Here is a 17,340-nt window from a genome sequence, read left to right on the forward strand (position 1 = left end):
GTTCAGGTTGGAAACGAGGAGACATTTCTGTCAGAAGGAGCAGTCAGACGGGTTGCCCAGGGAGGGGGTGGCATCACCGTCCCTGGGGGTGTTCAAGGAGAGGCTGGACGTGGTGTCTGGGGACACGGTTCAGTGCTGACATTGGTGGTAGGGGGTGGTTAGACCAGGTGATCTTGGAGGGCTTTTCTAACAACGGGGCCGCCGCCTCCATGGCCGACGGGACCCCCCCGTCTTCACCTCAGCCCCGCGGGCGCCATGAGGTAAATGCGGGGGGGCGGGGGCGGGGCTCGGGGGCTCGGCTTCCCCACACCCCGCCCCGGAGGCGGCCCCAGCGGCGGGGATGACATCACCCGTTCTCCCCAAAGAGCCGCGCGCCGATTGGCGGAGGGGCCAGGCGGCGCGTTGGGCCAATAGGCGCGGGGCAGGCGGGCAGGCCGGGCTGACGTGCGGGCCGCAGGGGGGTTTATTTTGCTCCGGGCCGCCGCCATTAGAGGAGGCCGGCGGGGGCTCCCCCGCTCCCCCCTCCCCCTTTTACAACCTTCCCCCCCCTCCGTCGCCGAGTGGCACCGCCCGCGGCCGCGGCCGACCGCCGCGCTGGGAGAGACCATGGCGTGAGCGGGGGGGGGGACGCCGCGCCAGCGGGCCGGGGGGGAGCGGCGCGGGCGGCGGGGCGAGGTGAGGCGACGCGAGGTGAGGCGAGGTAAGGGGCTGAGGTGAGGGGGGGTGCTGCCGGGCCGGCCCCGGTGACCCCCACCTTGGGGCTCGGGGAGGGGGCCCCGGGGCCGTGCAGCGGCAGGCCGGGGTCGCTTCGTTCACCTGCGGAGGCTTTCTGCTGTTTTATTTTATTGCTGGTTTTGGGGGGATTTCTGGGGGGGTGGGAGGAGAGGGGGGCGTCCCCCCGGGCGCCTGTGGCGGCAGCAGCCTCGCGGTGGGGTCGGCAGCACCGCCAACTGCGCGAATTACCTCAGAATAGATTTTTTATTTTTATATTTTTTCTGAGCCCGAGCTGTTTTTCCTTTTTTTTTTTTTTATTTTAAAAAAAAAGAAAGTTCAGTTAGCGAGAGGAGGGAGCCCGGGTGACCCGCGCCTCACGACCCCGCCGTCACGATCCCAGCCTGCGGCAGGACCCAGCCTGCTGAGGTGAGCCCCTGGTGGGGGGGGGGGGCACCCGGTGCTTCCAGGCGTCACAAAGGGGAAAAGTTCCCGGGGACGGCCCCGGGGAGCAGACGGGGCTGTGACGGGCTGTGTGTGCAGCTGGGACAGCTGCTGGGTGCTTGCTGGTTGTGCTGGTGAGGCTGTCGTGGGAGTGTCACGCGTCCGGGGGTGATGTCCAGCGTGGACAGGTGAAATGTCTGCTGTGCGCTGCCTTGGCCTCCTCTCCAACACTTGCTGCTTTTAAATTGTGTGTTGTTACGGGCAGAACGCTTAACAGGAGTTCAGGAGGGTTCTGCCTCGCTTAATTTTGCTTCTCGTTCTGCTCATCTAGCGTTCTTGTCCTTGGTGACTTTAGGATAGATTTGTGAAGCCTATTTTTGTTTCCCCAAGTGGGTAACTAGGGAGGGGAGATCAGGTAAGCAGCAGGAAGCGTTCAGGAAGTCTCTTATTTGCCTCCTTCCTAAGCCCAACCTGAACTGCTGTCTTAGCACGCATCCATATGTAAAGATCACCTCTGGCTTAAGTCTGTCAGAGCATTAAAACTTCCGAACACTTCTGGATGCATTGTGCTTTGTAGGATTCGGGAAACTCTAACTCCGGTGCGTTTCTCTGGAAGAAAAAAATAAGTCGTTCATTTTTTTTTTTTTTTAGGCTGCTTAAATAAAGGCAGGCGGATGGAGATGACTGATGAGGCTGTAATCTGTTATTGTAGAGTTGTATCCATTAGCATTTTCTCAGAAGTATAATTAAAAATATTAATGTAATTGGAATGCTGAGCGGCATAGAAGCATCAATGGGATTCATTGCAGAGGCATGACTTAAATTGGAGACTATTTAAAACTGGTCAAGGCATTTTCAGTCTTATTTAGACTTGTGTGTGGCTGTTTTAATGTTGCGTAATTTGATGTGTAAGTTCCTTGCGGGTGGGAAATACCATTTATCTTTGGTGTTCTTTGCAAGATAGATCCACCAATAAGTCAGAAATGGAAGTAGAAAATACTTTGCTGATTGTTTGGGGAGATATCTTCATATTTTTGGTCAAATCAAACGTATGTTCAGGTACTTCAGTGTACTGGCCCCTTCGTGTGGTAGTGACTGAGGTGGTGAGGTTTCTCTCTGCAGTATCAGGGATGAGATTATGTGGAACTTGAGATCAGTGCAGCTTTCACCACGATGTACCATCTTCTTTTGTGAAGATTGGATTACTTTGAGCTGGTCAACATTTATGTCAACGAGTAATCCTCGTTTTGACCATAAGAATTATAATTCCAGTCTGCTGTTACTCAAATGGAACTAAACTTCAGTTTGGCAGCGGGAGATGGCTGGCTGGACCTTAACAGAGTGCTTAATTTATTACTTTTTTTTTTTTGAAGTGGTGCTACAGATGAACAGGGGAATGAGGAAGAGTTGAAAACAGCTCATGAAGAGCTTACTCCTTCCATTGTCAAATGGCATAGCTTGGTAAAATCACTGAAGTAATTATAACGCTGCAATGTCAGTTGAATGGAATTTGCTATACCTTAAAATGTTTGAGGTCTTAATCAGAAGATAGAAGTTGTCTGTAATTCAGGTGTTTTCCTGGTGTTTATGCTTTTTCATAGTGCTTCTTCTGTTGCTGGCACCGCTTTAAATTGCGGAGAACTGGATTCGTTTTGTGACTGTGAGACTTGTCAACTTGGGGGGATTTTTATTTATTTTTTAAATCATCAGTTGCTGAAGCACAGGCTCTCGTACATATGTAAGTTGATTCTTCTGGAACTCTGCTGGAGCACAAGGTTAATAATAACAGGACTCACCTCTTCGGTGTCTAACAGTTAGCAAATACTTCAGAATAACAATTAGTGTGTAATAATTTTAATGAGTTCCTTTTTCCTTCTGTGGCACAGGCAGGTTTTTGGAAGCTCTATAGTCAAACTGCAGGTGTATCTACCTGCCACTTCTCCAAAAAAAAAAAAAAAAAAGCACTTTTTTTTTCTTCCTGTGCTGCTGTCCCATTTACGCAAAAACTTCTTACAGCGAAGACCAGAGAGGAAGAGGTCTGGAGGGAGCGGAGTGAAGTATGAGTGTAGTGAACTTTGGAGAACCCTCTTCAAGAGGGGTTGACCTTGGCTCAAGAAGGCAGACGCAATTGTAGGTTTTATTTTTAATCAAGGAACATGGGAAGTGTAATACACTGGGAAGAATGGAGGAGTTCCTGGTGTGTGCGGAGCATCTTGTCTACAGAACAGACAAGTTTGCAGTTCTTCGCTGCTTCTTCTACGCAGCAGGCATAAATAAGTTGGTGTTTTCTCCTTTGGTTATTTGAGTGTAAACTGACGTATCTGTCCTGCTTGTTAGGACAAGGATAACAAAAGCTGATACTTCTGAGACAAATGCTGGAGAAGGCACAGAATTTACATCCATCTTCAAGGCTTAGCACAGAATTGACCCAAAAACCCTTAGAGGAAGTGAGGGCTGGGTACAGACTGAATGCCAGGTGTGAAACCCCTGTGCAGGGGGCTGCAGGGCTGGACCTGTGCCCGTTGTCAGTGTGAAGAGCACTTCCTGAAACTGGCACTTGTGAGTGAAGAGCCTGGAACTCCCCCTGCAACGCTAGAAGCCATGTGCAGTGACATCTATGTGGGTTGTGCTTGCCGTCTTTTTGTCAGCGAATACTAAGGTTTAGAAGTCCTATCTTTTGGTTCTTTGATTTGATTTAGCATCTATTCTTGAGGGGCTTTTAATGAAACAGAGGTCTGAGTTACTGGGGAGCTTAGAGATTTTGAGAAACCTTTAAGTTTTGTTGGTGCTTCACCAGCTTCTTTTCAAGATCTAGAATGTGAAAATTGTCACAGCCATGGTTTACGTGACTTGAAAGAAAAATAAGGTGGAGTGCTCTGTTTTGTTTTCAGTAGCTTAGAACTACTGCCATGGAGTAGTCATTTAGTGGCTTTGTGAAGTCACACCTACTTTTTTAGGTCTATTCATTTGAAAACCATGAAGCTTTTGGGCCGTGGTCAGTGGGTATTTAGGGAGAAAAATGACTCATAGGTCTGATAAGTGTGGATAACTGTAAAACATAAAAACTGGTGGGGGTGATTGTGGGTGTATGAGAGAATCTCTTGTGGTTAGAAGGACTGTAAGTACATTAGTGTTGACTTCTTCCAGACTGGGCTTGAAAGTGTTTTTCATCTCAATTCTTCTCCGTGTTATCCAAAGGGGGCGAGCATCTGTGCAAGGAGCTGTGGCATCCCTTCCCTGCTGCTGCCTGGGTGCTCCCCTGGAGCAGCTTCCACCTACAGGTCTGAGTCTCGTGCGGTGTCATGAGCTGGGGAGTATCGATGGAGGCCTGGCATGACAACGAGCCCATTGCCCAGCTGTGTGGTGTCTTTATTTCAGACCGCCAGGGGAATCAGGGCTAGTTTGAGGTGTCTCAGCAGTATCTGGTTGTCATCTGGGTGTCCGCTGTCAGATGGGCCTGGGGGCTTTGGTTGTAGCTACCGAGGCTTCCCCTTACCCTGTGCTCATCGAGAAGCTAACTTGTATCGTGCTGAAGCGCTGGGAAGGCCCGCTGGGCTGTTTACCTATTTTTGACCTCTGCAGCTTGGCAGGGATAAAAATAATTGTCACCTTGTGGGCTGTGAAGGATTTACTCCAGGAAGGTTGCTCAGTATTATCTCTGGCAGTGAGTTACTCCCACCCTCGCCCCCCACTCCCCAAAAGCAGGGGGCTTACTGCTCAGGGGCTGTGGCTATGAAATTTTGCAGCAGCTGAATATCTTGCTTGATTTGTTGGGTATGTGTAGTGAGCAAAATAAGGATTGCTAATGTTTAAAAGAAAGTCAGATGTTGTTATTAAAGTTTTAAGCGTGCTGTAATGTTACAACTCTTTTTGGTGTGTGTCTTTCTCTGACACCTTGCTGTCTAGCCAGTATCTTAAGAAGAGCCGGATGAAACAGCGAGCATGGCTTGTGTGGCTTTTTTGTGCTAGAACTTGAAGTCTTGAAAACTAGCCCAACCGCAAATGCGTGCACCAAAGACAGTCCCTAACTGCATGTGAGAGTGGCTTGCCATTAATTAGGAGGAAACTACACAATAGCTGATGTTGAGAGTGCGTTTCCTTCTTTCATTTGGAGGCAGATGGTTTTTCTCCGCCAAATGGTGAATGTCTGCATCTAGCCATGATCTAATTTATGGTCAACCACGATTAGGGAGGTCCAGAGGATAATTACTAGAACTGAATGTCAGACGTACAAATTTTAATAGAGTATTCCTTGCTCGCTGGACAGGTTTAAGTGTCTTCGAGTTTTGATGTCTGACTCCGCAGCGTGTTTTTGTTCAGAGTGTGACATCTGGTTTTCCTCATCTTGTGCAGGGGTGGCTGAGATCTAAACACAAAAATGAGCCTCATGTTTTAGGCATATAGTCTAAACACAGATAAACCATCTTTTTGTATTCGACCTTACTTTTTAGAAAGAAGCCTCTCGTTCAGCTTGTTTACTTTGTCCAATGCAAGCGTTGTAAAGCAACAGTTTTAAAGACTGCATTTTTATTATGGATATTTGTTGTATCTGTACATCTTGTACGTATTCAGCTGCTGCTGCCTGTTTGTGGTGATCAGGTATTTTAAATGTCGATGGCTGTATTTCCGTGAGTTTTCTGTTGGAGCTCATTATTTTGAGTCTGCTTGCTTGGTTTTGCTTAGTGTTACGGGGGAGATGCCGTGTGTTATGTAACCGTTGAGCTGCTTACTTGTGTTCTACCAAATGGTATTCTTTTCTGAGTAAGAGTTGTATTTGGTCCCTCCTAATGTGTGGCAACATCTTATTTAAGCGGTTGTTACCTGAGATTTAAAAAAAGAAACCAGAAATGCACACGTGTAACCCCCCCCAAACCACCACCACCAAAACCAAAGGAAGAAAAATGTAACTCTCCCCTGAAACATGAGAGCGCTGAGTTGTGAGCTACTGTTCTTGTCTCTTAGAGCCTGTTTTTAGCAGTGAATGCTTTCCTAGTATTTAGTCATAAATTTAATAGAGGGATACGTACTTTGACCCATTGGAGTTCAGTAACAAATACATTGGGAGCATTTACTTTGCAAACCCTACAGCAGGCTTAACTGCAGAGCCCAAGAGCATAAAAGTGCTTTGGGGGTAAACCTCAAAATAAAAAGGCAAGAAGAGTGAGTGCATAGCGCTGTCACACATCTGTTAGGGTTGGAAAGGCATTCCTGTGCCTGCAGAAGAGTCTGTCTATAATTTACATCTGAACCTGAAGCTCACTTTCCACTTCTGTGTTTCAGAAGTCTCTGAAGATCAGTAATTTCCCAGCAGTTTGACTTCTTACTGCATTGGCAGAAGGAGGCATCATCTCACCTTAAATTCTCTTGCTTACAGGGAGTCAGGCTTTAAGGTGTATTTGAAATGACAACAGTTGGATGGGACGTGTGAATAGAATATTGGAAAGATAGAGCAAAGTTGGAGTGATTTGTTTTCTGAATACGGTAAATATTTAATAAAGTAGACTTGAGACATTTTTCAATGAGATGTGAATCCATAACCAAACACTGCTTTCATTTTGATGTAGCTGTAAGTGAAGCTCGTCAGCGTTCTCTTGGTGAACAGACCTGAATGTTTTCAGAAGTCACAGCTTTTCAGAATTCGTCTTGGCCAAGAGAACTGCGTTTCTGGTAGTGCATTTATTTGCGTAAGGTCACGTCTTCTGGATTTCAGCTGCGTGCTTACAGGAGTAGATGCAAAAGGGTGAGGTTGAGGTCTGCAGTTTAGAATATTTGTTGACAGCCTAGCCTATAAAAACTGAAGAAGAATGAGTTCTAACATACTAAATTGTAAATAGCTACTCAGTTATAACCCGAGCATTTCCTTTTTATTTCCCCACCACTGATGTACTGGATAGGTGGTGTCACTTAGGTGGCAAGGATTTGGTGTTTAACAGAACTGAGGTTTGTGCCTGTTTTGACTTGCTGATGCCTCTGGACAGCAGTGTTCCCCCTCCTATGGGAGCGACCACGTAGCCCCAGTGCTCAGAGAGCCAGGGCTGTCCCTGTGTGCTCCCAAAGCAGTGCTCTCACAGGGACGAGGATGGGAGCCGTCTCTAGTTTGCCACAGTCTCCCTGCCTTGTGCTTCATTTCCATGTTCGGGGGTACGGGGTGGTTGGCTTTGTGCTGGGGAGCTGCAGCCCAGGTCCTGCTGCCTGTGGCATGGGTAGCCAGTGCGTGTTCTCTGCACGGTGCCTAGCTGGTCTGCTGAAAACCCCCCTCTGAGGAGAAAAGCTTTCACTGCTCTTTTCCTAACATGATGCAAGACTCTTCTTTTCCTTTTAGCTGATCTGTTTGGGACAATGTCCTCTCTTAAAGAAATGCCCTAATGACCAGAACAAACTATGCTTACTTGTTGAAGTCCTTGTTCTGAGCGTATCCAGCCTGATACAGAAAATGCTTCTGCATCTGTGACTTCGCAGTAATTCTTTTGTTCTTTGGTATAACGTATAGTCATTGCTGAGCTTTCAGGTTCAATGCTGATCTCATTTGGTTACCCCATTGACAAGGTCACTTTTTAGAAATCTAATTTGCAGGGACTACAACGGCACCTATTGTTTGTTCCTTCAAACTATAGGAGCTTAGTCAGGTTCAAAGTTTTTTTTCTTTCTGATGTAGTGATCTGTTGAGCTGCAAGCTGAATACTTGAGAAAACTGTCATGCAAGAATAGCAAATCGCTGAAGGTGATAGGAAAAAAAACAAGGCAGAAGTGTAAGTAGCAGGGTAAGAGAAGAAAGTGTCAATGAAATTCCACCTTAAAAAATCAGCCAAGGCAAATTGCATGTGAACAATGATTTTGGAAAATTGCTAATTTTTTTGTTGTTGTTGGAAGAGGCCCTTGGTACAAGTTACTGCGGGCTTTGAGGAGATTCCCCTGCTGGAGTGCTCAGAGTGTTTCTAAATGTCCTTCTGTAAGCAGTGCAGTCAGAACCATTGGGTCCTTTCCCCTTGCGAGCAGCTGGCTCAAATCCGTTGTGTACCCCTAGGTGTGCTCTGCAGTTGTACACAACAAAGCCAGCCACAGCTGTCGGAGTTCAGAGTAATGTGTGTTGTCATAGCCATGTGTGATGATGGCCCAGATATTTGGCTTTAGCATGTTTTCCCTCGACAGCTTTAGCTGGAGATCTTATCTGTGTATGAACCAACTTCAGCTTTCTAGGAAGTATGACTTTTCTTACAGGTAACCAAAAAAGAACTTGGGGCAGTGATGTAAAAGGGGGAACATTTCCCTGAATGTGTCAGACTATGCGGAGTTAATCATAGGAAATTCTTCTGAAGGTTGTTTGTCCATCCTCTGTTAGCACATATTTATGTATAAACTTCACAGCAACATTATCCAGCTGTTAGTCAACAACTACAGCTGTCAGAGTGAGGCTCTTTCTCAGCAGACCTGCATTTAAATGCCACATTTTGGAGCGTAGGAAGAATACTGTCAGCGAAAGTGCCCTTTGATCTCTTGCTCAGACTTGCAGCCCTGCTTCTCCCCGCTCCTTTTTGTGGTTGGATGTGTGGAAGGTGTTACATCTGCACTCGTAAGCTGTTGAGTTAATAGATTCTGCGTTTGATTACAGGAGTGGTGTGTGTGGTTTTCCAAACAAGTTGCTTCACAGAGTTCTGAAACCAAAATAAACGCAGGTTTGCTTTTAGGAGCGTAGCGGCAGCGCTGCTGGGCTGGGGTGGCTCTGTGCCCTCAGACATCTCGCTGAAGGCGTGAGGTGCTACCTCCATCTGCCTGTAAGGACAGAGTGAGGCTAGTTTTCTTTGGAAGTCATCACTCAGAAGCGAAATGAGCTCAGGTGGGAGCACTGACCTGTTGGTACAACGACACAGGGCTTCTGCCAGCAGCAGTGGACTCTGGCAAGAGCCCCAGCAAGGAACCCATGTTGCAGGCAGGGCTCACGGGGCTGGCAGGGGCTGTGTTGTCCTGTGGCATGGAGTCCTGCCTTGGTCCCTGTTTGAGCCAGAGGAGAATAAACTTCCGGATGCTGTGAATAGTTGACTTATGTCATTGAGAATATAGATCCGTCCTGCCTTAATTTGTTTTTTAAGCCTTGATGTTTTTTTCCAGTTTCTGCATGCCAGTTTGTGTTTTCCCATACACCTAAAAACAGGAGCATTCTTGAAACAAAGCAGAATTTTCTGATTATTTTTTAAGTGACCTTTTCTGATTATTTAATAAAAAGGTAGTCTGCCAGTTCAGTGACTTGTTTTGTCATTTGATTTAATAATAATTTAACATTGTCCTATTTAATGTACTGAGTTACTCTAGTAGTCTGTTCAGAATGTATTCAGGACGCTTTCTATATACTGATCAATTGGTACTTGCTTGGAGTTCTGCGGGTTTTAATTTCTTGCCTGCTGTTGCTTTTTGGACATTGAGGCACGCACCTGCACTTTGTGGGCACTGCCTTTTTGTCTTCCTGCTTCATTATAACCAGAAGCCTTGTCTGGAGGTAGTGAGCTCATACCTCAGAAGTTTTGGCTTCTGTAACCCAGGTATTATTCATAAATAATACCTCTGTATTTATTTAGACCATTTTTATGGCCGGCCCCTTTTCAACTTGAGTGTCAGTCCCTTTTCCTAGCCTTAATGTCAGCAAGATGCCAGGTGTCTTGTCTTGGGGGTTGCCATTTGTTTGCAAGGGAGCTGCTGGGTTTCAGGCTGTACAAAGGGCAGGTGAGGAGCCAGTCACAGCTCCCTCTCAGGCTTCATCACGTACTGTACAACAGTCTGACTTGAGATGGAAAGAAAAAGCTCACAACATACTGGCTTCAGATGGGGTAGAAAGTGTTCCCAGACTTGTATTGGATTTTGACCGACTTGAGCAGCAGCTTTCTGGTCTTCACAGCCTGGGCGAAACTGCTCTTTGCTTGTGGGGTGGTGGCAGGTGCACCAACAGCATGCTGGTTCACACTCCAAGTTTCTGAAAACTGTCTTCAACTGTCTGTAGAACCATAAAAAGTTACAGTCTCAGAGCTTTGTTGCTCATACAGAGGATAAACTTACTTAAATGTTAAAGTCATTAAAAAGCGTGTTTCATGAATGGTGGTAGGGGAGAACCCTTGACCAAACGGAATAGGTAAATCTGTCATTACGTGTGCTCATGTTTTGAACTGCTTTGGCAAAGCCTTAGTTTATTTTCTGGAATAAACACACTTTTTTCTCTACAAGTTTCTGAAAAGTCTTTAAAGAAACTGCCTTCAGTAGTATTGACTTCATGTTCTTGTTACGTGACTTCTACCCCTGTACAGATATGGGGACCCCAGCATGATCTTGTTCTTCCTTTTTTTTCATTTTTCTTCTCCCCTCTTAGAGTGGGCATGAACTTCTCTGAGCAAGTTGTGGAGGGGAAGCAGTAGGAAGCCGAACTGCCTTCGCAGCACATTCCCTAGCCTGACACAGTTTTATGATGTATCGGTGGGAGTGGAGTGCTCTGCAGGCAGCTCAAACAAGTAATGGCAGAACCCAAGCTTTCTGGAAAGAGCTTTGTGGGTTCCTGGCTGCCCATCTGCCTTCCCGCACCATAAATATGGATTGCTGTGAAAAGGCTCGGCCTGTCCTCTCTTCTCTCCTGGCCACACGATAGCCCCTCGATCGTGCAGCCACCTGATCTGGTGCATAGATCAGGGTCGAGCTGCTGGAAAAAACTCCTGCCTGCTGGGATCCATGGAAGGGAGGCAGCAAGAACAATAGTTGGGGGAAAAGAGCACCCATGTGCCTACTTATCCTTTATCTACCTGCCTTAGTCTTTACCCCCATGTGACCTCTATACCAACTGGCGGCAAATTAAGCTTTTTTCCTCCCCATCCTCAGTTTTGGTTTCCACTGAGAGTGTTCAGGGATGTTTAGGGGGTGACTTTGAGGTTGCTTGCATTTATTTTTTTTATTTTTTTTTAGCAGATCAACTGATTGCTCGTGTTCTTCCAAATGTTGATTTATTTTAGCTGGTCTGTATGTTAGTATTAGCAGGCCACGGCTGAGTTTAAACACCTAAATTGTGATCAGAATAGGTGTGGCATTTAATAATTAACTTTCTGGTTACTCAGGTCCAGGAGGCAACCTATAATGAGTCTGTTTCCATCTTGTTTACAGGAATAGTTATCTGCTTAGTGTCATCCTTCATATTTGGCAATCTGAGGAAAAGGTCTGAGCCAGCATGAAGACGGACTCTCCTCTTCATTAGAGAAAAAGTGAGTTGGAATTGGTCTGGAATCTGGATTGTAGAATGGGAGCACTATGTTGGCTTGTCAGCACACACAGCTTGAGCTTGCTCGTGGGTGTTACTTAACCTCATAGCACACCTGCTATGAGTGGTGTCAAATCAAGGACTAGTCTTGGTTAAGCATGTGTTTTTTTTAAAAGAAGTGTGTGCCTTTTATGTCAACTCCTACAGCTTGCTAATCCAAAAGAACTGCTTACTGGTATAACTGCCTACCTGATACAGCTCTTCCTTCCAGCCCTGTGATGACTTGCTGTACAGATCTTAGTTTGTCCTTTTTCCTGTACTGCTGCATTCATATTGAGTTTTATTTCAAGAATTTAATATTTGTCACCTGTTTCTGTGGCCTTACCGGCCTTTGTTTCGCTATTCTCCATGCTTAATATCTGCCTTCTGAATGTTTTTGGAAGCCTCTGTCCAAACTTAAGAAATTCCTGAAATGCAGGACTGACCTTTCTTTCCCACAGTAAGAAATCCTGATTTTTGGCACCTGAGTGGCTCAAGCATTAGCCATTCAGCTCAAGTCTTGCCCTTCTCATGGCACCCCACACCTAATGTGTCCTAATACTATCAAGAAGATAATGACTGTCCCCTCGCCTGGGTTAACTTTCATACTTTTCGGTGCAGTGCACATCAAGCGGGTTATAATTTAATTCATTTGAGATTTTTGGGGGGAACAGAGCTCATATGCAGTTGTTCTGTACTAATGATGTATTCTGATTATGTAGCTTTCTGCCTGACGCAGTTCATTTCAAGAAGTGCACGATGACAGAGCGTGGAATTAAATGGGCTTGTGAGTATTGTACGTACGAAAATTGGCCATCTGCAATCAAATGTACCATGTGCCGTGCTCAGAGACCTAGTGGAACAATTATCACGGAAGATCCATTTAAAAGTGGTTCAAGTGATATTGGTCGAGACTGGGATCCTACAAGCACCGAAGGAGGGAGTAGTCCTTTGATATGTCCAGATTCTAGTGCAAGACCAAGGGTTAAATCATCATACAGTATGGAAAGTGCAAATAAATGGTCGTGCCACATGTGCACGTACTTGAACTGGCCAAGAGCAATAAGATGTACTCAGTGCTTGTCTCAACGTAGGACCAGGAGTCCCACGGAGTCCCCTCAGTCTTCAGGGTCTGGTTCGAGACCAGTTCCTTTTTCTGTTGACCCGTGTGAGGAATATAATGACAGAAATAAACTGAACACAAGGGCTCAGCACTGGACTTGTTCTGTTTGTACATACGAAAACTGGGCGAAGGCCAGGAAATGCGTGGTGTGTGATCACCCCAGACCTAACAACATCGAAGCAATAGAACTGGCAGACACAGACGAGGCTTCTTCAATCATAAACGAGCAAGACAGAGCTCGGTGGAGGGGGAGCTGTAGTAGTGGGAATAGCCAAAGAAGATCTCCGCCTACAACCAAACGCGAATCCGATGTGAAAATGGACTTCCAAAGAATTGAATTGGCTGGAGCTGTCGGCAGCAAGGAAGAACTTGAAGTTGACTTCAAAAAACTAAAGCAAATAAAAAATAGAATGAAAAAGACTGACTGGCTGTTTCTAAATGCTTGCGTGGGTAAGTTGTTCGTTGCTACCTTATGCTCGTAGCGTAGTGGTTGGGTGTTTGGGGGGAATGAGGATTTAAGAGTAAACTTGACATTTGGTTCTGAAACAGTTGTTTTTAATCCTTGTGCTTTAATTTTTAAAAGGAAACCTGAAATAACACCTGCTAATAGAGGGTGCAGAGTTCATCCACAAACTGAACAGGGCTAGAGATGTCTCGCAGCTATGCGTGGGCAGCTTTGTCCTTTTGTTGGAATAAATAACCTCGTAACAAAATCCTGTTGTTCTGCTGCGTAGTCCAAAAGTAGAGAAAGCTAAAAACCAATCTAGAGAACACTGTAGTACATATAGAATTGTATTTAAAAGGATAAAAAAAGCTTTTACTGGATGTTTGAAATTACTCTTCTCTTTGCTATAGCGAGATATGCTAGTAGAAGCAGCAGCTGCGGCTTGGGAGTATTTGTAAACAGTGTAGAGCTCACAACAGTACAAGATGCTCTGTCAGATGTTAAAAATAACACCAAAATATGTAGCTCCAAGAAACTGCATGTGTAATCCTGACCTTGACAGTAATAATGTTGTGTTAATACAGATACTGTGGTGTAAATGTTTACAGGCGCTCGGAAAGTATTTTTATAGGCAACTGCTTCAAAAAATTCAAATGCAATTTTGTTTTATGTTTTAATGCTTTCCCAAGGAAATGCTGGATAACTCTCCCAGTGCTGTTAAAGATCAGAGACATGTGAGAGCAGGGTTTTCTCCAGTTACTGACCTTGTGAGTTAACTTTTGTGCGGTAACTTCCCAGAGGCAGATACCTCTTGCCCTAGCATACATGCGGATTAAACACTTGAAATACACCACTATTTTTAGTGTAAAACGCTTCATTTGAAATGCTTTACTTTACTAGGATGTCTCATGCTGTTCCTCAGGGTTCCATGAAGTCACTTCATAGCTTCTTGGGTTTTTTTGGTTGCATAAGTAGCTTCAGACATACTTCATTTTGGAAAATAGCTAGATTTCCTGGTACCTTCTGCTTCTTACGTGGTAGCAGACATGCAGAGCCTTCTTCTCAAATGAAGCAACTGAAGCTCTGTATGACATTCTGTAAGTTACTAAATACCCGGCATCAACTCTTGGAGGTCATTCCTGAGGCTCCCAAGCATCGCTCTTGAATTCTAATAGCAATTGTATTACATATTAGGGTGCTTTTTCCCCTCTGCTTTTTCAACAGTGATTTTTTTTGATATTCCAGTGTTACTCAAAATACCTTGCATTTTCAGAGTTAATCTATGTGGACATGGTAGTAATCTCCTGTTTAAGAAAGTGAATTTATTTGTGTTTAAAGTGCCTCTGCTTATAAATTGGCATGCGAAATTTAAAACCTTACAAATTCTGTAAGGCACTAATGATTTGGTTCTGCTCAAATGAGGATAGTTTGAAGGTATCTCAGGTGTCCTAATAACTTAATGAGAAGGCTGTGGTTCACGTGGAGTTGTGTGTGCAGAATCGCACTACTGTTCTGCTGAAGGAGCTCATAGATTCCTTTCTATAACTTCAACTTGCTATAGCATGTTTTTCCAAATGTCGCTGGCAGCGGGAATTACCTTAGGAAGACTAATTAAAGCTTCACAGTATCTTGTGCTGAGCTCTCTGGATGCTTTGCAGAGCACATCTGTGTGTGAGGGGCGTAGAAGTTCGGTAATTCGAAGAGCAGCAAGCCACGTTTGTGCTGGTTGTTCTGTCGGCTTAGTGTGACGTGCTTAAAGCAACTTGAATCTTGATTGAACAATTGGGCCTGAAGCACATGTTCTTACCATCCAAATGAGCTGAGCTATCGTGGCTTAATAAGTTATTGTTTGCTAGCCAGCTGGAGAGCTTGTGTGAATTTCTAGCTGAGCTGAATGCTTGTCAGTTTTTAGACAAACACAGTTACAAAATAATAAAAAAAATGTTAGTTCTAAATGTCAGGTAAGCTTGCGGAAGAGCTGGTGTGTAGTCTCAGCATAGCGCAGGTGACGAGCAGCGGCTTGTTAGGGTTCAGTACCTTCAGACAGCACCCATCACTTGTGCAGGGTCCACTCGCTCCAAGTATTTCTTCTGTGGCAGAGATTAATCTTTATTTGTGACTTCAGGGAAAGCTCCACCTGGTCTCTCCAACAGTTCTGAACTGATCAGAGCAGCGAGAGTAGGAGCAATCCTTGGCAAGACAAGGCAACCATCAAGGCCTCTATTCCTTTCACCTCTAGGCTGTACAGACTGGGAGGAGCGCGCCTCCTGTGTTTCAGCACGAGCAGTTTCCTCGATGCAGGATGCTCGTTCCTATCCAGGCTTAGCAGCATCACCCCTTTCACACTCTGCAAGTAAACGGAGCTAAATGTGTTGGTTTTGTTCCTGACTTGTTTGTATGCAGCAATTGTTAAATCCTTCAAATGATCCCTTTTCAAAAAGATGAGGTTTTAGAGCTAGGATTCAGTGTGGTTTAGCTACCAAGATCGAAGCACCTAGCACACGGGGCTGTTGTGTGACGTGACACCACTTTCATTTGTGTTGGCCTAGTATGAGGTTAATGCAAAGACCAAGGTGACTCGATTCTTGGAGAGAAGGAATTGGAGGAAAAAAAAAGGCTAATATATATTAAATTACCCTCCAGCGTGTAAGCAGAGCAGTGCTGCTGTGGGGCCAGGTAGGGCTGGGTTAAGTGCCTGGTTAGAGGTGGCTCTGGGTTACGTAGTACAAGTGGAGGAGGATGGTCACAACCCCAGTACCTGTAGAGTTTGGGGCGTGGTGCTTCAGGGCTGGCCTCACAGTGGCACTGACAGAGTGTGGTTGCTGCAGGGTGCTTCTGGGGTTCTCAGGGTGTGTGTTTAACTCCTGAGCTTGAACTGTAGCTCACAGGTTAAGGGTGAGCTGTATTTCTTCTCCTTTTCCTTTCTTTTCTGGTCCTGATATTAACTGCTGCAGGAGTGTGCTTTTCTTTTCAGTTCAGGTCAGTAAGGTAGCTTCCATCGTGGGCCAGACTTTCTGCTGCAGATGGTGTCTCCAAAATCAGCTAGGCATGCATTCCTCCTCTCTGTCTGAGAGAAACAGCTAGGAGTATGTTTCCTAAACAAACCCCAAATATTTGGAGCAATCCGTAATGAATCTTGTTTTGCGGTGCGTCCTTAAAAGGACTGCACATTCCTAATATCCCGATGCAGGCCTGCTTAGTTGTTCCTTTGTCAACGACTTTATTTTTTTCCTCTCTCTTTCTCATGTTTTCTGAAGCAGTGCCAGGTGTCTGACCCAAGCGTCTGCCACCCTAGTGGGGAAGGAGAGCAGCCCTGCCTAGACGCAGGGGGTGTTTGCTGGGCAGCATCCTGGCGCAGCTGCAGTGGAGAGAGGCCACCTTCTTCTGCTTGTCACTGTCCTCCGTCTGTTTGCATGCAGTACGCCTGGAAAGCAGTCCTGCTGATGGAAACGAAGCTTGCTAAGTTTAACTAAGGGCTGTTTTAGCGGGGGGTGGTTCTTTGGTTGCTGGTTAACAAACCCAGAGCAGTTTCCTCCTCATCTAAACCCTGCTGTGCGTTGTCAGAGCTGTAATGAGGGAGTGGGAAGTGGATGGGTGGAAACGAGTGCAGGAGGTGGGGAGAGGCAGTGCGTTGCGCCTTCCTAGTGTCACTTCAGGCTCTCCTGACGTGTCTGGGGGAAGTGAGGCATGAACCAGTCACAGACAGGTGATTACCTGCTGTGCTGGCCGTGGCTAAATACAGCAAACAGTGCCTGTTGAATGACCGAGGGAGAAGGCCCTGTGTGAGCTGTACAACCTGTCCTCCTTCCCCTTGTGGTACCTCGTGACGCTGGGAAGCATGACTTGGCAAACTCCTCATCTGTGCCAGGTAGCAGTGATGTAACGTGCAGCTTTCACCTGGATGAGGACCATCCTGGTGGGTTTTGTTCTGCCATAACTACATTTGTGCTTGTGTGTATTGTGTACACGTTCCTGCTGTTGTTGTGTATCTTTCAGACCATGTAAGACTTTGCATTCCTTGCTCCTGGGTAGAAAACGTAGACTCCCTAAGTATATTTTTATTTTGGTTTCTTGACTTCATTTAAAGGCTCAGTGTTTTATACTAAAAATAACTGAGTAACGATCAAGAATAGTTATTTGCCCTGGAAACACCAATAGCTAACTTAAAAAATCATTCATACTTCTCCGTTCCCCCTCTGTTTAGGGTGCAACTGTGCAAGCAAGTGACCAGCTGTCAGTGCAACTGGGGTTTGGAAACATCTGACTGACAGGAGAGGGCATAGGGACCTCCTCCAGCAGTCCTTCATGTGTGTTCTGCTGCTTCGTAACGTGTTGGGAACATACTGTGTGGAC

The 17,340-nt window shown here is 45.8% G+C and overlaps 1 protein-coding gene across 1 annotated transcript in view; it reads left to right on the forward strand.

Annotated features, from left to right (window-relative positions):
• Window positions 1-1,058: 1,058 nt before the first annotated feature.
• The window catches only part of ZRANB1 (zinc finger RANBP2-type containing 1), a 37,414-nt gene continuing 21,132 nt past the window's right edge, over window positions 1,059-17,340 (forward strand). The window contains exons 1-3 of the mRNA XM_035329282.1: window positions 1,059-1,140; window positions 11,287-11,384; window positions 12,142-12,992. Coding sequence (XP_035185173.1) covers window positions 12,179-12,992 — 814 coding nt within the window. The 5' untranslated portion in view covers window positions 1,059-1,140; window positions 11,287-11,384; window positions 12,142-12,178. The remainder of the gene's footprint in view (window positions 1,141-11,286; window positions 11,385-12,141; window positions 12,993-17,340) is intronic.

The sequence above is a fragment of the Oxyura jamaicensis genome, chromosome 6 (genome assembly GCF_011077185.1).
Source record: "Oxyura jamaicensis isolate SHBP4307 breed ruddy duck chromosome 6, BPBGC_Ojam_1.0, whole genome shotgun sequence".
Lineage (NCBI taxonomy): Eukaryota > Metazoa > Chordata > Aves > Anseriformes > Anatidae > Oxyura > Oxyura jamaicensis.